General features: G+C 39.3%; 1 protein-coding gene across 5 annotated transcripts in view; it reads right to left on the bottom strand.

Moving 5' to 3' along the window:
- The window catches only part of GRM1 (glutamate metabotropic receptor 1), a 438,262-nt gene that overhangs the window by 45,207 nt on the left and 365,557 nt on the right, over positions 1-27,498 (bottom strand). For all 5 annotated transcript variants that reach the window (XM_043592549.1, XM_043592548.1, XM_043592551.1 and 2 more), the window contains exons 5-7: positions 24,683-24,929; positions 19,176-19,344; positions 4,270-4,396 (exon numbers count right to left, since the gene is read on the bottom strand). In XM_043592549.1, coding sequence (XP_043448484.1) covers positions 4,270-4,396; positions 19,176-19,344; positions 24,683-24,929 — 543 coding nt within the window. The remainder of the gene's footprint in view (positions 1-4,269; positions 4,397-19,175; positions 19,345-24,682; positions 24,930-27,498) is intronic.

Here is a 27,498-nt window from a genome sequence, read left to right as displayed (position 1 = left end):
ATAAGTAGCATCAGATTACATATAATTGGTTCGTGAATTGTTAAACTACTGTCAAGTTTTAGAGCGTGTCAGAAGAGATCTCTGTTTATGCATCTTAAGAAATAAGTGTGAAATTTAAGTGCTGGATTAAAATGTGCATTTTTCCAAGAAGAAAATATGAAAAACTTATGAACGAAAGTGCTACAGAAATAGCTTCCTTTAAGAAATGTACCATTTTTTTCTTTAGAGCCAAAAAAACAACATATTCTAATGAAAATAAAACTTACTTATAAACATGTTTTTATTCATTAATATTAGAGTTTTTGGAAAATATAGGGAGAGTAGCTATCTTGTAAAATGATTTTATGCATATAAACAAAGTCCACCTTCAGGAAAAAACACCATTTCCTAAAGAAGAATGATTTCTCATTCTTTTAAATTAACTAAAATTCAGTCAAAAGAAGATCCACCTGTGAAAACAAAACACCTACTTAAAGGCAATGCATTTACTCCTCCGAGTATTTCTACTGAATTTTGGTATTCTCTGCCTGTGGGTTTTCTCTTTTCACAACTACTGCTACCATGGCAACAACCAATAAGACACTGCCATGTGCTGCACCCTTGTTCTGAGCCTGACATGCCTCCAAATAAGACCTTATTTTCCATTCATGTGTAAGGCTGAAAGGAATCCAGAAATGACAGGTGTCATTAAAACTAAGTATAAATTAACATCAAAGATGTGTATTCTGAAAGATCCTAAACATAAGATATATGTGTGTGGGTGTGTGTATATATATTATATGCATTATATTAATATATATACACATACCCACACACATATATCTTATGTATATATTATATACATTATATTAATATATATACACACACCCACACACATATATATACATATATATATTTGCAAAATAATCAAATCTATTGCTATTAGAAAAGGGCAGCCTGATTTGTTGCTCGGCTCAACTAAAGTGACCTTTACACATATGATGGATGATAGACTAACTGTTTTAGAAAGATAATCACATTAAATATCTGTGTACAGTCAAGGAGGATATTTTTTTATGCACTACTAACTCAAAGAGCCTTAATTCAATGGTGATGATCATTTGGCAGTAGGCCAAAAATATACCCACAATGGAAGATCTCTAGGGAATAAAACATATGACTTTGAGTTCCATTATGATAACGTATTAGATCTTTTTAAAAAGTTTCTTTGTATTTTAACGTTTTAAAATAGGATAGACGTTCTTTATCATGTATGAAATAAGCCCCAAAGTGAAAATGGAGCAGTAGGAAAAGTTGGGGGAAGCCCAGGAAAAGGTAGATAAAAGAAAAATTCTTATACCTCCAAGCCAGAACTTCTGACTTCTAAGATGAACCAGAGAAAGGCTAGGTTTGTCTCCGAGCCTCTTCCTAGTCAGCTGCAGTCTCCGTCAAAGAGCAGAGAGGGCTGACTTGAGATAAAAAGACCCAGCATGAAGCACACACTATATGGAGGAGGATAACGATGTGAACAGAGGCACAGCACGAGTGGGAGAGAAGCCTTCTTGGCCAAAAGTGGTTGGAAAAGCTTTTCCAAGCCATTCCATTGCATGCAACCATGAGATAAGTTAGACCCAGGGATAAAAACACTGGATTCTCATAGTGGATTCTCTATTAACCAAACACACTGACCAGCATGAACTTAGGTGAGCCCCTTCTTCTTTCTATTTCTCTCAATAGGACATTTATGAGGCAGCTATGATGTTCAAGACACTAGACTATGAGCCAGAGAGTAATGTTTCTAAAGGGATGGGACAGGAACCAGGCACCTTAGAATCTGCTGGGTCCCATCTGAGAACTAGTGAATGGGATTCTCTGGAAGTGGGTATTTCCTGGGGAGTTTTTAGGCATAATAAAGTTGAATAACAATTTTCAGCTACAGAATAAAGATATGAGTGAGATACAGTTTGTACCTTCAAAAATATTCTAATCTAATTTCCCTTCTTTAAAGAAGGTCTTTGTACTACACAATTTCTAAAGGCTTTCTGACACTCATTTTAGTTTAACTTTTTCTAACAAGATTAACATTTTACAAGGTACTTCACTAAATAAGTAAAATTTTCATTATGTGACCTGGTTCTATTTACCCAGCCATTTTTGGTGTGTTTTGAGTAAGCCATACAATTTCTTAGTTGCTATTCTTATTTGGGAACAGATAAAAAATTTAAGAAACAATCAGGAATGTTACCCTCCCTAATGATTTTCAACAACACCCAGGGAGGCAGAGGATCAAGACCCAGGGAACTGAGCTCGGCTTCTAGCTAGTTTCGTGACCTTGGGCACACAAGTACACCCCTCTGGGCCTCAGCTTCCCCCTCTAAAAGGAGGGATGAGATTACTCAGGTGACAAAAATCTCTGTGTACTCAGATGGCAGCTTCCATGGCTCTATTACTCCTAAAGTTTCTGAAAGGTATTTGTGAAACACATCTCATGTGTGAGTTCATACCAGGGTCCACAGAAAACAAAAGTTGTATATTTTAACATTTCTCTAATGCAACTTACAAACTGATAATCCATCCATATGATTCCCATTGACTTTACTAATAAATCCTTTCTTGCATTCATATATTCCTCTCTGTTTCTGCTGCAGCTGCCCTAGTCTACAGCCTTTGAAATTACTCACTTGGACCAATACAATAGCTTCCTAGTTTCTGTTTTTCATCCAATATCACTATACTCCTTATACTACCACCAGGAGCATCTTTCGGGGACACAGATATCATGATGTTATTTGCTACTTTATTATTTTTTTTATTAAAGTTTTTTTTAGCATTTATTTATTTTTGAGAGACAGAGCATGAATGGGAGAGGGGTGGAGAGAGAAGGAGACAGAGAATCCGATGCAGGCTCCAGACTACAAGCTGTAAGCACAGAGCCTGAAGCGGGGCTTGAACTAATTAACCATTAAATCATGACCTGGACCAAAGTCAGACGCTTAACTGAGTAAGCCACTCAGGAGCCCCTGTTATTTGCTACTTTAAATCCTTCCGTGTTTTTCCTGTGCTTAAAGCCACAGTCCAAACCCTTAGGAAAAGGTCATGCAGAAGATTGTTACCATCCACCTCCAGCATGCTTGTCCAGTCTCGCTTCTGGCCTCTGCTAGGTCCTTGTGTCTACCAACCAGCCTCACACACTTGTGGTTTTCCCCACACGTGTTATATGCCTTCATTTTTCCCATCTTCTACTTTCTCTCTGGAATTCCTCTCATCTTCTTATCTGCCTCACAAGTTTTATGTACTTTCTTAATATCTCTACTACCTTAAAACAATCTTAGGTTATTTTTTACATGTTTCTTCCCTGATAAGTTTTAAGCAAAATAAAATAATAAAGCAAGACAAATTTAAAGCAAAAGAATACTGCCTCACGCATAGATGTTCAAGAAATGTTTGCTAATATACATGCAGGTGACTAGTAATATCTTTTTAAAAAAATTGAAAAGAAAAACAGAAAATAGCTGGTATACCAGAATGTCCCTTTAATACACTTTTATTTATATTTAAATAAATATTTAAATAAATAAATAAATAAATAAATATTTAAATGAACTTGCCTTACAATATAAATCTTGGAAAAGTTATAAGCGGCTTCTCTGTGCTCTTTGACGTGAGCATTAAAAAATGCACACTTTAGGGGCTCACGGGTGGCTCAGTCGGTTAAGCGTCCAATTTTGGCTTAGTTCATGATCTCGCATTTCATGGGTTTGAGCCCCACGTTGGGCTCTGTGCTGACAGCTCAGAGCCTGGAGCCTGTTTCAGATTCTGTGTCTCCCTCTCTCTGCCCCTCCACAGTTCATGCGCGCTCTCTCTCTCTCTCTCTCTCCATCTCTCTCCCTCTGTCTCAAAAATAAACATTAAAAAATTTTTTTTAAAGTGCACACTGTAGGGGCGCCTGGGTGGCTCAGTCAGTTAAGTGTCCGACTTCGGCTCAGCTCATGATCTCACGGTCTGTGAGTTCGAGCCCCGCGTCGGGCTCTGTGCTGACCACTCAGAGCCTGGAGCCGGTTTCAGATTCTGTGTCTCCCTCTCTCTCTGATCCTCCCCTGTTCATGCTCTGTCTCTCTCTGTCTCAAAAATAAATAAACGTTAAAAAAAATTAAAAAAAAATAAAAAAATAAAGTGCACACTGTAAATAAACATTGAAAAAGGCACGAACTGCATGTTCATATTTTAAACAATGAGCACATTGGGAAAGCCCATACTCAGTGACAAGATCTAAAGTGAGGCAGCTCCTACCTGTTAAATCTGCACTGGGCCACCACCCTAAGTCACAGGCTTTGCAGGTGAATTCATCTTGCACGTATTCATTCTCTTTGCAGGCTGTGCAAATCCAGCAGCAACTTACTTCTCCTTTCCGTATGACCTGTAACACAGAGATAATTCATACGCCTTAAAGATGGTCTCTCCAGAAAGTCTTCTATTTCATATAAGGACTTATTTTCATACTACAATAAAAAAAAGAGTAACTCTTCAAAATATCCTATATGCTGAGGAACGTTAACTACATGCATTCGAATAGGCCTGATTATCTTCGAGTTCAGATGTGAATTTCAGTTCATTCCATGCTGGGTTTGGAGGCTTTTCAAAAATAATTTCTTTCATAAAGGGAATTGATGACATTATATTTTTTAGTGTTACCAAAATGAAACAGCTAAATTTTATTATTTGTATTCATCTGTATTAATTGTCCTCAGAAAAATAAAAATAAATTTTTTTTCTCTGAAAGAGCAATGTTTAGCCACAAATTTCTTACGTAATAAAACCTTATTTATTCATAAAATCTGAGGATTTTTAAATGAATTTTGTAACTATGAACATATGAGCAACTTTATACACATAAAACCAGAATGATGGCTAACAAAGTCAACCCTGTTATTGGCCTTGTGACTTGCTCTAGTGAATTTAAAAGATCACATAAATTGTTGGAAGAAAAATTATTTTTAGCCCAAAATTACAATGAATCAAAAATTACAAAGAATCATTTATTATTGGAGTAGTTTAAACTTTCTCCCATTTTCAATTTGTTTGGTAAGCAAATTTCACTTGGCATAATAAAAAAAAAGTCAAAACACACTGCATTTAAAGTGAGTTTTTTGTAAACAGCACATAATTAGATCTTGCTTTCATCTCCAGTCTGAGAACTGCCTTTCATTGAAATGTTTCATACGTTTACATTTAGTATAATCATTGATGTGGCTGGATATAAATATTTTGATCAGATAGATGTTGGACATTGTGTACATAAGGCGTAGAGGCCTGGATATGTTTCCCTGAAGAATTAATTATTGGTCTTTGTTCTGGCAGCAGTTAAACTACTCGTGGCTCAGTTTGAGCCTTGTTTTTAATCTTTTAGGATAAGTCTAGAAGATTGTCTGCTCTAGAAATAATAAAGCCTCATATTAAAGTGTAATCACCTGGGGTTTCTACTTAATTCCTTGTGTATTCAACAAGGTATCTCCACTCTGGCTTGTGAGAAATGAGACAATTCCTGGGTCTGTGTAAGCTCAGCGATTCCAGCTCCCCAGTAATTGTTTTCTACCTGGACTTTTTGAATTCTACCCTACTCATATGCAGATCGGTGTTTGGCCAAATATTCAAGGGAACCTGTGTGTTAACCTCTGGGACTCTTTCTGAATAGATCTCCTCTCCCTTACACTGCAGTACAAATTCTCGCTGCCTTGGCCTTCCTAAATCTTGATTTCTGTCTTCTTAAATTAGCAAGGTCTCCAAGCTCTGTATTCTCTTTCATTGCACAACAATCAGGGAATTGCCTCCAGGCATAAAGTCTTAGTGACTTTTGGGTTCATCTTGTTTGTTTGCCTACACTTCCCTGGAATCAAGGTCATGCACTGTTTTCCAATGTCTGAACACAGTTATTTCATATATTATGTCAAGTTTTCTAGTTGTTTACAGCAAAAGGCAGTCTGGACTCCGTTACTCTTTCATGGCTAGAAGCAAAAGTTCTTCCCTAATACAGTAAATATTATTAAATGTTTTCATATGTAAAATCAGGAATTAAATTGTAAATATTGCCATACCTTAAAATAATACAAACTCTAGCTTTTGTGAAAATAAAATTATCTTCTCACAGAGCAGGTCAAAATTTATATATTTATCTTAGAATTACATATAAAATATCAAATAACAGTATATTTTCACAAAATGTAAAATGTTTTCTTTTTCTTCTTTTACTTTCAAATGACTTTAGAAAGTAGAATCAGATTAAGTCTTTTCAAAAACTAGCCCCAACTTCATAATAAGCATGGAAAATTTACATTCTAGATAATAATTTTTAAGTGATATATGAGAAAAATTCAATAAATGAATACTACTTTCTTATTTTAGTTGGTATAAAAAGTATAGTAAAAGCCATCACAAAATACTGTATGACTTCAGTCAGCTTTGTGTTTTTCTCTCACTATAAAATTAATGCTACTAATTTGACAAATTCAAAAGGTGATAATGCTAAGCAAATTTATTTATTCAGGATGACTAGTGAAGGTAGATCCTAGGAGTGACTCTTGGGAAGTCTTTAAAATTAGGTTTTAGGGGCGCCTGGGTGGCACAGTCGGTTAAGCGTCCGACTTCAGCCAGGTCACGATCTCGCAGTCCGTGAGTTTGAGCCCCGCGTCGGGCTCTGGGCTGATGGCTCAGAGCCTGGAGCCTGTTTCCGATTCTGTGTCTCCCTCTCTCTCTGACCCTCCCCCGTTCATGCTCTGTCTCTCTCTGTCCCAAAAATAAATAAACGTTGAAAAAAAAAATTTTAAATTAGGTTTTAAATGATTGAATAAATGAATGAATAAATGATTAACTTATACCTTTACTATTAATTATATAATTATATAAAGGTATATAATCAATTATATAATTAACAATTATAAAATTATAATTATACAAATATTATAAAATTATGTAATTACATCATTATAAAATTATAAAACAATTATATCATTATTTATTAATAATAAAAAATGAAGCTGCTCACGTGCAGTTTTTTTTTTTATGTCTTCTTTATTCTGCCACCAAGTATGTGTACTTTTGGCATACAATGTCTATAATATCTGATTTGTCTTTTCCATCTCTCAGTCACCCCTCTAGACTGAGATTTTAACACTTTACACTTGAATTCTGGGCCCTGTCTTTTAATTATGTACAACATGCTCTAATTTCTTCTTGCACTTACTTACTTCTTACTCTTACTTCTTCTTTCTCTAATTTCTTAACATGCAGAGCTTCCTAGATCACGGGAATGGCCAGTGGGCTCCTCAAGAGAAGGGACCAAGCCAGCTCATTGTTTTCAGATCATTGTCATCAAGGGATAGATATGTACCCAAAACACACAGTAGGTGGTCAGTGGGTGGTGACTTGAATCTTTTTAAAACATACAATTAGGCCACTCAAAGAAGTTTAGTGCCTCCCAACCCCAATACCTTTGCAACATAAGCTCTTTAGTCAGGCATTCACTTAGTCCCTGGTCCTTGCTTCTGCACTTAACTTTGTCTGTTAATAATTTCTTACATAAGTCTGTCAAATGAGGACAGAGCTTCTGTGCCAACTCCTCGTTGTGTCCTCATTAATGTCCACATAACTCTGTTTTGTTTGTTTTGGAGGGAGGTTTCAAGTAGACTAGAAACATCATCAAATTTGTATTTCATCTGACTTGCTTTGCGCAAGGAGTAACCTAGAGAATACAGTTTAAAGAAAGAGAGATAAAGAAGACAGAATGTGTGTGCGTGTGCATGTGCGTGTTTATAAGTGTGTGTTAACCCATGGCTCTCACGTGGAACCATATAGCAAACAAATAAATACATTTTCATAAAGAATGAACATAATCTCCCATTTAGAATGTCACTTTTCTCCACAAGTCCAAAGTCCATCTGTGTCAATACTCTCAAGGGTAGGTACAACATTACAAGCTTCAGACAGTATTTCTGGAGCAGTAAATCCTTTCAAACAGGGCCTTATTTACAATTCTCTAAGAGCTAAAATATAGTTGGCATTTCATTACTACAAGTTAGATTTTGTCCACTAGCTTTTTTCATATCTATATGGTAGATATGTTTCATTTAGGTACAGTTTTTTAAAATATTGTTGTTGTCTCTAATTTATGTTCCAATCTCCTTCAGATATTCAAATCAAAATCATATTATTGATTATTTGTATATTTTGTTTTTTTATATGAGTCAAGCTTACTAATATTTCTTTCGCACGTATAGTGGCATCATTATTAGTTACTTTTGTTAATCTCTTACTGTGCCTAATTTATAAATTAAACCTTATCATAGGTATATAAATCTAGGAAAAAACATAGAATATATTACGGGTTTGGTACTATTTGGGATTTCAGCCATCCATAGAGAGGGAGGTATCCTGGATTATATTCCCCACAAAGAGGAGACTACTGTAGTATACACCCAGTAACTGAATAAAGTATTTTTTCACTTTTGTCACAGAAAATACTTTTTATGATAGATCTGAGTCACAACAACAGTTTTGATATTTTACTGAAACTGCCCTTGAAGAAACAAGGCTTACTAAGGCCCCCAGCCTGCTTTGATTCTTTCTAGATCCTGCGTACACAGTGCTGTTGATTGCTAGTGAGACTAGGTGACCTGCTGGTACATGCAATGCCATTATTCAATTACATACACACTGTAGGAGTCTTAAAAGATTTATGCAATAGGAAAGCAAGTGTTCATTCTGTGACTCAGTTTCTGAAGTAAAGTGAAATGGGTTTTTTAAATTAAGGTTTTATTTAAAAAAAGAACATAAGAAAATAAATAGCATCAAGAGAAAATAATGAAGGAAAGGTAACTGTGAATCAAAGGAAACAGAGAAAATTTTCCTCAGAAGAGAACTGCCTAAAAGACTAAACAGAATAAAGAAATTGAGTCTACTCTAATCAGGACTGGAGGAGAATCAGCTACAAGACAGAAGAGCTAACCCTGCCCCCCAATCAACTTAATGGCTGATGTTTTTCTCCAGCTACACTGAGTTCCTCCAAGGAATGGGCCATGGTTGAGCTTCCTTTGCATTCCCTGTACTAGTGAGGTACTAAAGCTGAAGGGACTCCATGTTAGAAACGCTCCATTTTGGGGCACCTGGGTGGCTCCGTTAGTTTAGCACCTAGTTAAGCATCTGACTCTTGGTTAAGCTTAGGTCATGAGCTCACGGTTCGTGACATGGAGCCTGGCATTGGGCTCTGTGCTCATGGTGTGGAGGCTTTTTGGGATTCTCTCTCAACCTCTTTCTCTGCCCCTCCTCTGCTTGTGCTGTCTCTCTCTCTCTCAAAATAAATAAACAAACAAACAAACAAACAAATATTTTTTTTTAAAAAGAAAAGTTCCATCTCTGCTGTTTTTCTACTAGGCCCCATTTACTCATGTTCCATATTTTGCCTCTGAATAAGCCAATGAAGCTATGTTCTCACTTCAAGGGGAAAGTAAGAAAGTTAATCATTCTCTGAAATTTGTCCTAGGCCCCAAATACCTGATAACACCTAAGAAGAGCCAAATTCCAAACATGTTCCAGGACACTAACTGCAAACAAACCTTGGCTGATACTGGCATCAATACTCCTACCTTCAGTAATGTATGGAATAATACCTATTGTACACCTCATACTCACCTTTGAATGGACTCTACCCTGGATTCCTGAAGAAACATGTACTTTAGACCCTTTTCTAATATGAACCCCTAACCCCAAGCAATGATGAGACTCATTCTCCTTTCCTTTTCAAGTCTCCCCGACACTCTGTCTGCTATTCTCTGTCACTCAGGCTATTTAATAAATTCTTCCACTTTCTCTTGCTGGTGTTTGGTTTTTATCCTGTGTGAAGTCAAGGACCCTTTTGGCTGGTCTTGTGGGACCTTCCCCTGTATCCTCAGACCCAGCCCATCTGCATCACTAGTATAACTCTTGGCCCATATTAATTTCTCAATAATGTAGATGGATGAAAAGAGGAAAATAATATAGACTATGACATAAACAGAAGAAACAGAAATGAATTCAAAGAAAGGAAAAGAAGAGTAAGGGATGAAAACCCTACAAAAAGTAAATACAAAATATCAATTAAAATCCCTACATTGCAATTTGTTATACGGAAAATATAATAAAAATGGCACGGGAATATAAAATCATCACAAGAATGGGGCACCAAGGTGGCTCAGTCGGTTAAACATCTGACTCTTGATTTTGGCTCAGGTCACGATCTCACAGTCCATGAGTTTGAGCCCCGCATCAGGTCTGTGCTAACAGTGCAGAACCTGCTTGGGATTCTCTGTTCTCTGTCTGTCTGTCTGTCTCTCAAAATAAATAAATAAAATCTTAAAATCATCACAAGAATGGACATATATAAAGTCAGGTTTTTTGCTAGGACCTCTGCACAGAATTACACTAACCCTTCATAGCCACTCAATGCAGTGGAGTTAATTACGTGCGTTCTGTAGATGAGGAAGCCGTTGCAGAAGGGATTGGTATCTTGTGCAAATCTCAGTCTTGTTATCTGCAGTTATTTTCAAAAGGCAGGCCCTCCTAGTGTAACAATGGCTGCTAAGGCGATGACATGTTATGTGGAGAAACAAAATTATATCTCAGAGCCTGGTAGATATATATTCAATTAATCAACCTTTGTTTAGTGGCCCAGTGTGTCATGCATGGGATAAATTATTGAAGAACCCAATTGTTGGTGTTAAGGAGCTCAAAATCTAATATAATGTGTTAAGTGTACTGATAGAGGAATGAAATGCTTATGCAGAACATATATATTCAATTATTCACTCATTCTCTTACAACATGCGTTTAAAGTGCATATAATGTGCCAGGCACCATGTCAAGGCTAGACATAGTCAGTGAATAAAACAGATAATATCCCCATCCTGAGGAGGAGCTATTATTCTAGAGAAGGGTTTTGAGAAAACTAAAGGGAGAAAGAGGAATAGGGTGCAGGGCAGGGACCAAGGTGAGGCAAGTGTAGCACCTAGGGACCAAATTTAAAGAGACACCCACCCTCAGCGTTGTGTAAGTATGTACCCTGCACTTGCACAACCTCGAGAGTGAGTGCCTCCCTAAATCCTGGGCACTAGGCACCTCATTTGCCTCATGGTGGTCCTAGATAGGGGGATGCTTGGAATAAGGAATCGCAATCTTGCATTTGGTGATTAGATAAGGCATCACTAAGATATTGCCATTTAAGTGAAGACTTGAGAGAAGGAAAGGGTATAAGCCCTGAATATATCCAGTGGAAGAGTATTCTAGGCAGAGGGAACAGCTAGAACAGAGTTGGTACGCTGCATACTCATACTTCCTTCTCTATTTTTCTGTATGTATGTTATACTTCAATAAATGTTTACTTACAAAAGCAAATGGGTCTGCCACTGCCACTGTCCAATATCATGTCATTTAGCAGCAGCACCTATCAGGTGCTATCTGCCCAAAAGTGGCGATAAGCTGGGTCTGAAGCTAAGGTGATCAACAACAACTTCAGTAAACAGAGTCTGGTCAACATACAAGAGGTGAAGATGTAGATATTACTCAAAGTAGCTATGGATAAATTAATAATTCCACAGAATTTCTCATTGTGACCAGTGCTTACAGCTTCCTCCTCATCCAGAGGGACTATGGTATTCATGTTTTCACATGCACAAGAAGACACACACACACACAAAGCATTTTGTCTTCTTTTTTTTTCAAAATTGCAGCCAATATATTTTTAGTTGCCCGGGGAGATCACATCAATGTTATGTAATCACAGGCTTCTCAGATAAGGAGTTTTTTATATTCATGTGGGCAATTTATATTCAGATCTTGCCATCCTGCAGTGGAATTTTGAAAGAATTACATAATGGACGAACCGTATCATCACTTCTCTGGTTGCCAGAATGGCTACATTAACTATGAACAGTTTAAATGGGTAGTTTGCTTTGATTCACACCGAGAGAAAGCAGAGGTGGATGGGACAGTTGTGGTTGATGATATTATTGCTAACTTTCTTCACTCCTCTTATGGCTATATGAGAATTATCCTTATTCTTACAGAACATAAGCTGAGGTATTAAGATATCGAGTTTCGTGATATTTGCACCTGACTTTCAAATGGCTCAGGGAGAACATAGGACAGAGTAAAAGAGAGAGAGGGAGAAAGAAAGAAAGAAAGAAAGAAAGAAAGAGAAAAGGTAAGGTGAGAAAAAATAGAGTGAAGGATTTACAATTACTAAATGTGGCTGGTGGCTATACAAGTGGTCAATTTAATGTTTTCTTTCATGTTTGAAAGTGAGAAAAGGAGAGAAATATTAACTAGATCAAAATTATGAGCAAATAGGGAAAAAGCTGAACCAAAATAAAAATGCTCATTACAGATATGGGAAGTATTCAAAGATAATTCACAGTTAGCGGTCATGAAATAACTCTGAAAACTCTCTGGACAGTCCAGGCTGATGGGGCTGAATGGGCTGGGTGGTGGGGACCTGACATGCACACGCAAGCCACGTAGTGACCAGACAGTAATGACTGTTTGCACCACGAGCACGTTTGCTTGAGGTAGATTTCAGTCTAAAATGATTCTCTTGACACCAAATTCAAGACAAAATTCCTCCTCCTACTGCCATGGAGGGAAGAGGACATATCTGAGCAATTTTGAGGAGGCACTGGAGGAGAATGAAACCATTCCAAATGCTATAGCCTATCATATAAAAACAAAAATAGCTAGAAGTATAAAGAAGGGCAATTGACACACTTTGAACTCTGAATGTGGAGCAACTGCAGATGGAAAAACTGAATATAAAATAATCTGTCAAGCGTGATCCATAACGTGACCTAGAAGAAAATCAGCAGGTGAGCTACTCAGATTCAATGTGAGAGTAAGTAGAGTGGAAGGGGGAAGAAGAGTGCACCCCATTTCCCTAACTTCCAATTCCGGGTATTGAGATCAAAGGGCCAATATCTCATCAGGTAGTGAATTACCCGGAAATGGTGTTAAAGCCTGTTTTTGGTTATTTTATATTTTGATGAAAATTTTGCAACTTTTCCATCATTACAAAACAAATGGAATGATAACACTTTTCAAAGTTCATCTGTCTGATTTCACATAATACAGTGTTTCATATTCTATCACATCATTAAAGTTGTTTTTCTTCCTGAGGATATTTAACTGTGATATTGGCAGATGTGTTATTACCTGGAGTACACACGTTATAATGAGACTGCATTTTCTTCTCAACCTTGATACTGGAGAGCATGGACCCAAGACACATCTATTGCCTGTAACTATTTCTGCATAAAGTAACAGGAAGGATTGTTGGCAAATCATATATGTTCTATCATACAAAATTTAACCTTATCTCATTTATTTATTTATCATTAGGAAAGGGAAGGTGGTACTAACTGCTTGACAATTTTGATCAAAATAGATACCAGTCTTTCAGAGGGACAGCATCCCTTGCCGGATAATGCGGGAATTGGGCCAAGTAAGCAACTATAAATATAGAAAGAGTTCTTTCAAGAGCTGGAAAATGTACAGAGGAAGAGGAAAACAATGCTAAAGAGGCTACAGAAAGAATGAGTTCACAGCAGGCATTAAAGGGATGATCTTAGGTTGCTAAAGAAGACAAACATTCTGGAATGTGAGGCTCTCATCCCTAATCTCTGCAGTCTTAAGCTATCAGATCTACAACAAAGTGGCTGCTTTTTAATCACTGGCCTATGTTGACAGGTGGTAGTATTAATGTGAAAATTAATATTAGCCATTATATTTTTAAAAGAAGGGTATTATTAGAAACGATAAGATTTTTACATTGACAACATCTGCCAAGTAGCTATACTTACCAACAGAAAAACCTAGAGTCAACCTCCTCTAGTAGCGTTACCTAATCATGCTTATGGTATTATTAAATCTAAGGGTACATAGTTCCAATTAAAGGTCAATGGTTAATGGTTTCTTAATAGACTGTCCTAGCTTCCTTCCATCTTTGAAGGAGTCTGGGATCACAATGAAAATGAACATGTCCCTTTTAGTTTGATACTCAACAAATCGGTGGTTTGGCCTCTTTGCTGATCTAACTGGAGTGGGAAACTCAGGGTGATGCAGGAAGCTGAAGCTGAACAAGGGATTCTAACAGGTATAAGTTAAGTAATCTTCTGAGGTCCACCCTGCCAACACCTCTGAAACTAAATTTTTATCTTTCCAATAGAAAATACCAAGAAATAGGAAAGAATCAGACTTATCTCTTGAAAGGAAATTAGTTAACCTAATTCCAAAGTCTGTAGTTTGTAAGATACATGTACTTGGGCTTTTCTATATGTACGTAAGGTATATTTCACTATATGACAATATGGCCTGTGTAAATCAGGAAATATTTGTGATCTATTCTATTACATTCATGTAACTTCAGAATTTTGTTTTGATTGGCCGGGTGAGAACAGGAGGAATCAGTGCCGTCCATTCATCATGCCCAAATCCCAGCCCCCAAATAATCCTCTTATAGCAAAGAACCCACAGACAAACTTAGGGGAGAAAAAAAATAGAAGACAGAGAGGAAAGGAAAGAATAGGAGCCAGTGAAAGCAATCTGCAGGCTCTTTTCCCTCGACATCTCTGCCGGATTCTCTGCCTCTATTAAACTCTCCCAACCTCCCGCACTAATACTGCGTCTTCAATTCTAGATTCTGTTCCCTGTTAAAGTGCATCTCTATTTATAATTTTATTGTGAACTCCTGAGAAAATAAAGCTTAGCAACTGAAACTTGCATTAGTAGGAAATACACCAGTTCATTTAATGACAGGCAATTGAACCACACGAGTCAGTGAGGTGATCAGAGCTCTGGGCTGGTTCTGATCCCAGCTTTGGCACTTTCTAGCTTGAGAGAGCTTGGGGCAAATGACTCAACCTCTCTGGGCTTCAGATTCCTCATCTGTATAATGGGGGCCACAATATCTGCTTTAAAAGTGTTATTTTAAGGAATCATTAAAATGGTGACTGTAATGTGTCTATTATTGTACTTGCACAAGAATATGCTTGAAAAATATTTATCCCTGACCTCTATTGCCTCCCTTCTCCTTCCTTTCACTGCTGCCTTCACCTTCCCACTCCTTCTTGGCTCTTCACCACACCAAGGAAAATGGCTGCAGGCCTGGTACAGGAGATCACCACATGTGCAGGCTGTTGGTGTTTGACTGCAGATTCACTGTCCACACTTTGTGTGCTGCCTTAGATCCTCTTCTCCTAGCCTCTCTCTCAGGCCCTTGGCCACTGGCTCTTGGAAAGTCCTGGACACTCCTGCAACCCATACTTCAGTCTCTATCACTGTTGTCTCTTTTCTTGGCATGTCCAACTGTCTGTCTCTCCCATGACTCCATCACTGGGTTTCAGCTACCTCCATTGCAGTCACCACAGCAGAAGCCCAGACCAGACCGCATGGGACCCAACTGCTTCTAGATCTGAAAAAGGACCGTGGGACCAGACATAGATTCTGGCTTCCCCAGTAGCTGTCTAAAGGGATCAGACGATACTACTTCCTGTGAGTAAACTTTGTCCACAGGAAACAGAAAATGGCACGGCATAGGCGCACACATTCTTCCCCCTCCTTGCTCCAGTAGCTACTCCAAGTGGCCCACCCAGAGATCTCTCTGAGGTTGAATGACTGGTTATACTCAGTGAAGTGGCATCCTGCTCAGTAAAGCATCACTTTTGTGACGGTGGTGGTGGTGGTGGTGGTGGCAGGGGCTTCCGTGCTTCCGTGTCTCCTTTTCCCTTTCCCTTCACTCTTGCATCTGAGAATTCCATTTCCCAGTAATGCACTAGCACTTAGGCAGTGCTTAGTTTTAAGGTTTTGAGGAAACCTGTGAACTACACTGTCCGGGCTTTCTTGCCAATGTCTTCTGGATGAAGTTGGCCAAATGGAGAGACCTAGTGAGAGACTCAAGCGAGGGAGAGAGGGGAAGCCAAGGTATCCTCCCCTCCCTGCTTCAGGGGGCAGTTCAGGAGCAGCTGTGACTCCTCCCTGTGTCCCTCTGGCCTGGGGTGAGGATGATTCTTGCTGTTACTCAGCTCTGCGGTGGCTTGATGTCCTCTTTTACTTTTATAACCAATCTATCAAACAACCTGGCAAGGGTTCTTTTTTCCCCGACTGAACCCTGACTAATAAAACACACATCAATAAAAAGTTTGATTTTACTTAACTGTGTTTCTGGAATGGTTAAAAAGAAATTTCTGCTTTTATAAGACATTATATGTAGATTTCTAAGAATCGATAACATAAGAAAACTACTTTTAACTACTTCAAGGGAAATTACCATAAGAAAGCTCTATGGGTTATCGTTTAAAAAGTCAAATAATTTATTTTATCATTTTAAATGGCATTCTATATTTAAAATGAATAATCCCTTTCTAAGCATTATGCTTTCCAGTGAATACCAGTGCAAGTCCTATAATCACCTTCTATGTTGCCTCTCTCCTGTCTTTGTGGTGGCTACTGAGGGATCTGGCTCTTTGCATCCTGGGCCTGGTGGGTGGCAAATTGGTGGTGTGAGAATATAAGTGCGATCATTTGGTAAATGGGATTCAGATTTCATTTGTTTGCATACCTCCCATGGTGCTTATGGGTAACAAACAAACATTCCACACCCCCCCCCCACCTCCACTCCAGGTGCCATTGAGAACAGGCATATTTTCTTCCTGCAGGGTACACAATATTTCTAAAATTAGACCCCGAGAGATTTGCATTTATAGCGAGTGCTCTGTAATGGCTCCGCGATGATTTCTGGGATCTCCTTCAATAACAAACACTGCATGGGCGTAATGCAAACGTGAAGCCAGAAATACTTTAGTATCTAGGCATAGAGATGTATGACAGCCTTTCCTGTGAACTTGGGGAGGAAAGGCCTTTCTTCTGAAAGGTACAGATGGGAATCCACATGGTACGCGAGCCCCCATTAATGGCCTACCAGTAACCACAGTAACAGCAGGGAATTGTGGAAGGGGGCTGGAGTTCAGGGAATCTTTGGTATGATTTGTTTTCTCTTGCCATGGTTTGTTTGTTTGATTGTTTTTCTTATACTCTGAAAAACACCAACTTTGTAGTTCTATAACGTTTTACAGTACTTGTTTGCAGCATAGACAATGTTCCCACCCAAGCTGGAAAGGCCTGAGTCACACATGTGATACCCCTTGATTCACATTGTCCCCGCAGTATGACCTCTGTCTCAGATGTCCCATTTTCCCCGCCATCCAGAAAGGATGACAAAATTAGAGTCCAGTGGTCTGGCATCTCATAGCAACAATTAGGAAGCTTTGGGCCTCTGGAATTTAAACCATCAGACAGCCTCATATGGAAGAATTCTATTGGGACAAGAATCAGAAATGGGATTCCTGGCGAGCAGCCTTGCTGACCTACAGCCTGTACACATTGGATTGGCTGCAACCATGCTTACACTGCTGAAATACTTCTGCCCAGAGTGCAAACTTATGGTATCTTCGAGCTTCCTGAATGCCCCACACTACTCCTGCCTTACAGGACTCCTTGCCCAAATCTTCCCACCATTCAAGAACTAACTCTCGGCTTGGTGGGATGCTTCCAGCACCTTCTCACAGAGCCAAGAAGGAGTCCATTCTGATCAGTTAGTTGGCATGGCAATTATTAAGTACTTTTAATATCACATCTGGGGGCACCTGGGTGGCTCAGTCGGTTGAGCATCCGACTTAGGCTCAGGTCATGACCTCATGGTTCATGGGTTCAAGCCCCGCATAGGGCCTTGTGCTGACAGCTCAGAGCTTGGAGCCTGCTTCAGAGTCTGTCTCCCCCCCTCTCTCTCTCTCTCTCTGCCCTCCCCCACTCTCTCTCTCTCTCTCTCTCTCTCTCTGTCTCTCAAAAATAAATAAATATAAAAAATTTTAATATCACATCTGCATAGAAGGAACAAGATACTTAAGACTAGGGTGAATAAAACTAATGTAACATTGTGTGTCAACTATGTTCTGATTAAAAAAATCATAAAATGCAATCAATCAGACAAACCAACTAGGGTAAATTATCTCAGAAGTTTGTTTCTTCCTCAAAGTGGTTGGGATCCCTGAGAGTTGGAGTCCATCAGGACAGCTCTTCAAAAGATGTTACAGCTTGGGGCACCTGGGTGGCTCAGTCGGTTAAGCATCCAACTTTTGATTTTGGCTTTTGATTTTGATTTTGGCTCAGGGCTTCTTCCTACAGGGGTGGTTCCCCAGCTCCTGAGAATGAGAATGGCAGGTGGCATGGTGGCATGGCCAGACGGCCAGTGCCTCACCCGGTACCGCCTCCAGCCCAGCTGTGCTGTGTGACATTTATGTGACAGTCTGTCTGCTCCCAGAGATGAATCACAGAAAATTAGAGAGGGGAAAGACCTACCAGGTCATTTCACCCATACTCTTGCCAGTTGGCGATCACTTCCCTACACTCCATTTCCTAGTGCATCATCCAGTGTGGTTTTAAATAGCATGAGATACAGAGAAGCGCTGTTCCCATGCCTTCCTCACTGAGAATCCTCTCTAGCACGTCCAGCCAAATGTTCGATATTTGATGTTTATTTACTCTACTGTTATGCATACAGCAATATCGTGGTTCCTCACTTGCCCCCAGGCTGATAAAAAAGCTTCTAAGAATAACTAGGAAGTGAGGACTCTCTCTTGGCTAGAAAATGTCAGTTTCAGGAAAATCAAAGAACGTGGCGATGAAAAGAGAAATGATAAGCAGCTTCTGCGTTAGCTCCTTGCAGCTTCTTTTATGTTAATTACGTGCTTATTTAGTATTGTTCAGCTTCTGCTCTCTTTAACAATAGCTAGAACTATGACTAAGCGGTACATTGGTTTTGGTGTCCACATTTACTTCTGTTTCAATTTTTATATTCACGTATTTGTCCCTTCCCTTTCTAGATTAAATTGAAGGGTCAGGCTCATCATTGCGATTCAAAGGACTATTCTCCAATATTCGAATGGTTTGCCTATTTCATTTCCTAATCTTCCTTTGTTTTTCCAATTTTAGCTAAACACAAGAACAAAAACAGTAAGCCTGGCATATCCCTTCTGGACAGGCTTGTCTAAGAAAAATGTCTGTTTTTCTTTCTGTAGTCCATGCAGGAGGCCTCATTCTGTCTAAGAAAGCTTTTGTGGTCAGCTTACCTTAATTTGACCCTTTAAGCATGGTTCACTGCACACAGACCGCACCATTCCACTCTTGTTCATTTGGATTTTGTAATCATCGATGTTCAACACGCCTTCGTGCCAGGTTCCGACATGTACATAGTCATAGCGATTAGCGTCGGTGTACTGCAGGTTCATGATATCATACCTACAGGGAAAACAACACATGTGCCTTGGACAATATGGACATGATCTAGAAAACAAAGAAATTTGGTAAACAGAAGTCATAGAGAGAAGGGAGATAAAAAAGCTAGAATTATCTCACGGCCTAACGCTTGTCAATATTTTCGTTTGTTTCTAATGTTTCTCCCAATTTTCCAAAATGTGTGTTTCCTTCTTTAGTCTCTGTGTATTGTCCATATTTGTTAAAGAATGTATTACTCCTGCAATTTTCTCTCTGCTTATTCTATTCAAAACTAATCCTATGTGTGTTGAGTTGATTATCATCTCCTTCAAATCATTATTCACTAAGTTATTCTTTGAACAAGTCATGATTCTTAAAGAACATTGATTTCTTTTCTTTTCTTTTTTAATTGTCTAATGTCCATTTATTTTTGAGAGAGAGAGAGGGAGAGAGACAGAGTGCAAGTGGGCAAGGGTCAGAGAGAGAGGGAGACACAGTATCCGAAGCAGGCTCCAGGCTCCGAGCTGTCAGCACAGAGCCTCACACAGGGCTCAAACTCACAAACCGCGAGATCATGACCTGAGCTGAAATCAGACGCTTAACTGACTGAGCCACCCAGGCACCCCAATTTCTTTTTTTTAATGTTTATTTATTTCTTTTGAGAGAGAGAGAGTGTGCATGCAAGTCAGGGGGAGGCAGAATGAGAGAGGAGGAGAGAGAATCCCAAGCAGGCTCCATGCTGTCAGTGCAGAGCCTGATGTGGGGGCTTTATCTCAAACCATGAGATCACAACCTGAGCAGAGATCAAGAGTCAGACGTCCAACTGACTGAGCCATCCAGGCGCCCGGAGACTATTAATCTCTTAACTTGATTACTGTCATTCTAATGTTCTTTTTCACATTCGGTTGCCATTTTCATTACACTGGATCAAAAGAAGTGAGTTTTACCAAGTCTGGAACCTATTTTAGGTGCTAATAAAGCAAGAAATCAGAGAAACAGCAGCTTTAATTAACAAGGATGTTGGGGATTTAGCATCTTGAGCACTGACATTTAAACTGGTCTCTTCCCTGATTAGGACAAACATTTCTGAATCCAAATAATCGGTGTCAGTTACTTCAGTTATTTCAAATGCTGCAATGGTACACTATGGCAACGTCTACATTTAGAAACTCACACTGCAGCCAGAGGGTGCTTTGGGGGCCAGACCTCATCATTTTCCAGCATGGGCAATGGAGAACATTCTCCAATGTGATGAAAAGAGCACAGGACTTGGCATTAGAATGCATAAGCTAGAATCTCTTTTCTAACATTTTAACAGTAGATTATACTACTTAGGAATTTCACTAACCGCTTAAAGGCTCACAGGGTTCTTGTGGGGATTTATTGACATAAGGCATGTAAAAAAAAACTATTTTACAACTGGGACAAATGCATACGTAAGCCAATATCACTATATCATTCATATTTGTATTACTATGAATGCCCTAAAATACTCTAGTTATTTCCATTACTGTACGAAAACTGGAGAACATTTTTATACTTGCACAGCTATTTCTCTCTCAGTCTTTGCAAATTCTCTGGCCTTCTTCAATCTTCTCTCCATGTTGCTCTTTACTCCGAGTAAACTATAACTCATTTGGCAGTTTCCCAAAAATGTATGTCTGACTCTCCCTTTCTGGTTTTGCAAAGCGGAATTCTCTTTGCTGTAATACCTACACAGAGTTCCCACCATGCTGCCCTAGAATAGAGAGGGATGGTCTCTTGCTCTTTGTGCTGGACCTGAGGACATAGATGGCAATTAACTAATATGCATTCCTCTTCCTCATCTTCCAACCCCCCACACCCTTACCTAATCCATTCTGGAATTCTTTCTCTCTAAACCCTATGCAGACTCAGAGTCCCAGTCCAGCACTCTCAGGAAGCTATTGTCAACCTTAGTTGGCTTCCAAAACCTATTTGCTATAAATGTCTTAGTTCTTTATCTAGACAACTACTATCCTTTGTTGGCTTTCCTGCCTGTTCTTAACGTGCAAACACATTCTGCCACCCACAGGGTGGCTAGTGACTTCTCCACATCCAAATTCTGGCAATTTCTCCAAAGGGAAAGGGGACTCTGGGAGAGCGAAAGAAGTTTTTCCTCATTTTCCAGAAGAGACCTTACCACGTGAGAAAGGAAAATGGCACGCCTGGAGCATATTATTCATCTCTTTGTTGTTCAGATTTTTGGCTAATAAATAAAAGTTCTGATTCTTCTTGTTGCTGAGCCATACCCACATGTTCTTCTTAGTGGCTCTCTGAGTGACACCCAAGTGGGTATTGATTGTGGGCTATCGGCCCCTATTCATCTTGCTGATCAATGATGCTAATATATACCTCCAAAATGTTTCCATTTTAAACTCATTATGGTTATAGAACCTGCTGTGAATGTTCGGTGAATAATTTCCATTTTTATTTCCCTTAATTTTTATGTTTTACCCCATATTGTTATTGACTTTCCATACATACTTTCAGCGAAGGCTTTGGTGCAATGCCAGCTTTAGAGTATCTTTTTCCTATAGATCAGTTTCCTAAGACTTATTTCAACATTTGCTCTTCAAAAGGAGAGATCAATTCACACTTCATTAGCATTTAGAAACTGAAAAATTTGTAATATTTTGGTATGAAAACACATTTTCAAAAAGTCACAAAAGCTGGAGGAAAAAAAATACTGAAAGATACCAAGGGAAAAACATGAGATACTAAATAGAGCCTTCTCCTGTGCTATGTGTGTTAATGAACACCGCTCTTTTCTCTTGACCCTAGAGTCTCTTCTCAGCATGTTGGCATTTATTTGGAATATCCATATGCTGTAAATTACAATTTTATAGCGCCCTCTCAATGCACTCAGTTTATGTTGCATGATGATTAACTAAAATAATTACAAGAGGGACCAAAAGCATGAATGGTGGTATGAGAGGGGATGGAAGCAGAGGGAGGTGGTTGAGACCAAAACTGAACACAGAATAAGATGACCAGTTTCAAGCATGAGGAAATGATCCTTGGAAAGGGACCCAGAGGAAAGCTCATGATTTAAATATGTAATTGCACAGAGGAAAAACCAGCTAAAAGTGCGTGCCTATATTTTGGATAACTTACAAATAAAGAGATCAGGAGGAAACTCATATGTATGGAGTGTCTAAAATGCATCTGGAGGGGTGCCTGGGTGGCTCAGTCAGCTAAGCATCCAACTCTTGGTTTCAGCTTAGGTCATAATCTCATGTTCATGAGCTCGAGTGCTGTACCTGGCTCTGCGCTGGCTGTGTGGAGCTTGCTTGGGATTCTCTGTCTCTCTCTCTCTCTCTCTCCCTCTGCCCTTCTCCCACTTACTCTCTTTTTCTCAAAATAAACAAACAAACAAACAAACAAACTTAAAAAAAAAAATTCATCTGGCCTTGTACTAGGCACATTGTATATATCCTCTTACAGAATCATGAAGGAAGGCTTCCATACCAAATCTGAAAGTGTACAGATCCCAGTTTCCAGTGGAACCCAGGATTACAACCAGGCGCTTAAAGGGGAGAGTGGTCAGTGCTCTGAATCCCAGGTCCACTTGTTCCCTTTGGTACAGTTTCCTAAGGTGCCCAGCACCTGGAAGTTTTCCACATTCCCAGGCCCTAAATCATTCCATCCACCCCACTCACGTTTTGATATAAATCTCCTCCTACCTAACTGCAGCCTGGAAGGAATCTGATAAATCCATCATTGTAATTGCTGACAATTACTTATATCACTTATCCTTCCCAGGGCTGTTGGATTTTCACAGGGAGAATCCCCACAAGGCACTCTCTGAACACAGAACTTTAAGCTTACATGATAGGAAGAGATATGTCAAGAATTATTTAGGGTCAGATAGTCTCTTACGGTACCTCTGGAATGACATTAAGAAGGCTGCCAGCAACTTTGCCCAATTTTAGGATTAGCTAAAAGGCAGGGCGATATGGCAGAAAGATTATAGGCCTCAGATCCAGACGGCACTGCCTCTACCAGCTACTCTCTACATGAATTTAGGTGAGTTTTTTAGTTTCTCTGACACTCAGTTTCTCATCTGTAAAAGAGGATAATGATATGCCTATAGCAATGAGGATTAAATGATTTGATGTTCCATTTTAGCACAACATATGCTTTCCTAAAATTTCTCATTCTGTAAAATCATATACTGAAAGATAACAGGGCTTATGAGAGAGAGAGACAGAGAAGAAAAAAAAAAAAAACAAGATTGTGGGCATACTGCATAGCAGCCAAGCTGAGGGCCTTTTTCTTTCCTGCTGCAGACTTTAATCTTCCCCTGCGATTCTGATTATCCCTTGCCTAGAAAAAAACATTCATGTGAACGAACATCAGTTTGTTTGTATGCCTGGAAAACTGCACTTTAAACTGACATCATTCCCTACCAATCATATGTGAGCTAACTGATGTTATAAAAGCAGTTGTTGCAGAACAGACAGCGTATAAAATGATATGGGGAAAAATATACATATTAGTTAGGTTTAATTTTTCTTTGCTTCTTGATTCTTTGGAAGCCATTAAGATTTGATACCAGAAAGAAAATTCTTTTTTCTTGTTTTGTTTCAAGAGACATATTAGCAGGAATATAAGTTAGCCTGAGAAGAGGGGATACATGAAGAGGATTTGGTACTCTTCAAATATTAAGCTCTTATTAAAATATTACACAACCAGGGGCGCCTGGGTGGTTCAGTCAATTAAGAGTCTGACTCTTGATCTCAGCTCAAGTATTGATTTCATGGTTTGTGGGATCGAGCCCCACATCAGGCTTTGCGCCAACAGCGTGGAAACTGCTTGGGGTTCTCTCTCTCTCTCTCTCTCTTTCTCTCTCTCTTTCTCTCCCTCTTTCTCTCCCTCTCTCCCCCTCTATCACTCTGTCCCTCCTCTGCTCACTTTCTCCCTCTCTCTCAAAATATATAAGTAAGCCTTTAAAAAAGCACATTACACAACCAGCATGGCCTTCCAACCGATCAATCAGAGAGTTGCTGGTCTGGTGTTAGCACTGCCAGAGAGGGTCCTGCCACCCAGGTGTCATCTTTCCAGTTTCCTGGACTTGTACACATCCTGAGGGAAGGGCTGGGGTGATAGCTGGGTAGGGGGGATCCACTGGAAGAATACAGGATTGTGGGTTTACCAGTAAGTTTTCAATGTTTTATGACATAATGTCCAACTGAGATTAGCCCTATCTTCTTATCTATTAAGTCATATCTATTCTCCTGACACCTGGAAACCATGGAAACAAAGGGCCCAGAGTTGCCATCTGTCTACTCGGAGAGGGTCCCACAGTTATCTGAACCCAATACAGAACAGATGGCTTTACCTTCCAGGAGCATCCCCTTTCTCATCAAACCACACTTCCTCTCCAGACACACCGATGAATGTGGACTTGATGAGGAAGTCCAGGAGTTTGCTACCGTCGATGGGCTTCATGGCATCACAGAGGCCCACGTGGCCCGGGCAGAGGGCATGGTGCATGTTCTGTAACCCGTGAGCCATGGCGTAGATGGCGTTGATGACAAACCCCATCTTACTGTCCTGGACATAGTTTTCTTCTAAGCTTTCATTGCCTGCAACACAAAAACAGACTGCTACCAAGGTTGCAATAATGAGGTCTCGGAACACATGTTTTATTCTCAAATGCTTTTCAGGGCTCTCAGAGGAAGGAAAAGCCAAGTCCACTTGTACAAGCCTTGTACTTGTGACTAGCACTAATTCTAGCTGCAAATAGCTTATTCAATTTTATTTTCTGAATTCAATAATGGTTTTATAACATATGACACAAACTCCATACAGGTGAAAATAAAGAACTTTCAAATATTGCAAGGAAATCCTTCAGGAGCAATGAAAATAACTCTTATTCTCTCTTGGCTCACAGAAACTTATATTAAAAGTCTCCCTAGATCACGGTACATTTTTAATATCCTCTATGACAATGCACAATCTATAATAACTCAGTTTGTGCATTACCTAAGCCCTGATATTTTCTTTTGATGATTCGACTAATTTTTTTATATCTAGGGCCACAAAAATCCAGAGTAAGAACTAGATAGTATAAATCTCTCCTTATATATAGTTGACAGTATAGAAATATTTGAATCAGATTTGCTGATTATTGGAAACTGAGGTAAAATGTTTCTTGATGGAAAAGTCATACTAGACACTTACTTTTAACATTTAACATTTACCAGTGAATTTCAAAAACCCTGCAATCATTTTCACCTGTGTCAAAAGTGATCTAAAGTTCCCCAATTGCCAAACGAGTTTCACAAGAACAGTATCGACTTAGATATGAGCTCCATATCAGAAGTGTAAATTTGAGGACTTATGTATGGATGAGAAATTCAGAAGCCAACTGGATTTGTTGAAAAAAAAAATAACAGGTTTGTAAAACAAAATCGATTTGAAACACATCACTGGCATAATTGAGAGATGGTGTATTTAGTTCCAGAAACTTGCTTTTGTCTACGGTGGGCTTTTCCTCCCCTCCCCCCACCCAGACTGATCGTTTCTGGGGGGTGGGAGGCCTATGGTGTGTGTTCCAGGTGCCAGAAGGTGGGAAAGGTGGTGAGTTTAGCTATTGATGGGACTGAGAACACCACAAGACCCCTTGCACCCCAACCAGATGACCTCTTTGTTCCAGCCTAGATAGGCCACTGGACACTAAAGTTCCAGCCCGAGAGCAGCAGAGAAGTTAAAGAAGGTTGGAGTGCTTATAAGAGAAGATAAAGAGTCTTGATACTGATGTTGAGCTTGAGATGAAATAAGACATTTCTAAAAGTTATTTTTAAAAGCTTAACTGTTGGGTGGACCAGTTGGTTGAGCGTCTGACTCTTGATTTCGGCTCAGGTCATGATCCCAGGTCATGAATCCAGCCCCGCGTCAGGCTCCATGCTGAGCATAGAGCCTGTTTAGGATCTTCTCTCTCTCCCTCTCTCTCTCTCTCTTTCTCTCTCCCCCACCCCCACCCCTCTCTACTCTCTCTTTCTCTCAAAAATAAATAAATAAACTTTTTAAAAAAGCTTAACTACTTAGATATAGTTGAAAACGTGAAAAAGATACAGGACTTGTATCTACCCTAAGCATAAGATACAAAATACTGGGACCAGGCTGAAGAGGGGAAACATTCAATTTTACCTCATCTTCCAATGTTGCTTAATAGGAAATTATTAAAAATGTGATTTATTAAAGTAATATTTTCTCATTGAAAGGATATTTTCTGAGAGGAAATAAAGAGTATGACAGGCAGAAAGTGCTTTGAAATCAAACTACACAGAACAACTATAGAAAGTTATGTACAGCAGAAAGCAAACATCCTTGCAAAAACTGCTAAATCATTAAAACATGGTGACTTATGTCTGTCACCCAGAACTCTTGGCTCTTACCGTCAATTTCCTTTCCTTCTCTTTTATATTAGGGTATAAAGGAGATAAATTAATGTCATCTATCTGGTGAGATTTATTTATTTATTTATTTATTTATATGTTTATTTTTGGTAGAGAGAGACAGAGTATGAGTGGGGGAGAGGCAGAGAGAGAAGGAGACACAGAATCCAAAGTAGGCTCCAGGCTCTGAGCTGTCTGCACAGAGCCTGACATGGGGCTTGAACTCACAAACCATGAGATCACGATCTGAGCCAAAGTTGGATGCTTAACCTACTGAGTCATCTAGGTGTCTCTGTCTGGTGAGGTTTTTTGTTTGTTTGTTTGTTTGTTTTCAACGTTTATTTATTTTTGGGACAGAGAGAGACAGAGCATGAACGGGGGAGGGGCAGAGAGAGAGGGAGACACAGAATCGGAAACAGGCTCCAGGCTCTGAGCCATCAGCCCAGAGCCCGACGCGGGGCTCGAACTCACGGACCGCGAGATCGTGACCTGGCTGAAGTCGGACGCTTATGTCTGGTGAGTTTTAAACAAGGCTTTAAACACTGTTTGAAACTTCCAAGTGCTAGAGCTATATGTTAAAGCTACTAGAGTTAGATATGTTACCAGGAAGTAAAGAAAGAAAGAAAAAAAAAAACAGACAAAAACTGAGAGGCAAAATTAACCTTCACTGCAGCAGCCATTTAAAGGGTCCTAGTTAATACTAAAACCACCTGCTTCAAGTGGCAGTTATTAAAGTCAACCCAGGAGCAAAGTA

This window comes from Prionailurus bengalensis, chromosome B2 (genome assembly GCF_016509475.1).
Source record: "Prionailurus bengalensis isolate Pbe53 chromosome B2, Fcat_Pben_1.1_paternal_pri, whole genome shotgun sequence".
NCBI classification, from domain to species: Eukaryota; Metazoa; Chordata; class Mammalia; order Carnivora; family Felidae; genus Prionailurus; species Prionailurus bengalensis.
The sequence above is the reverse complement of the archived record's forward strand: the minus strand, read 5'-3'. Positions and strand labels throughout refer to the sequence as shown.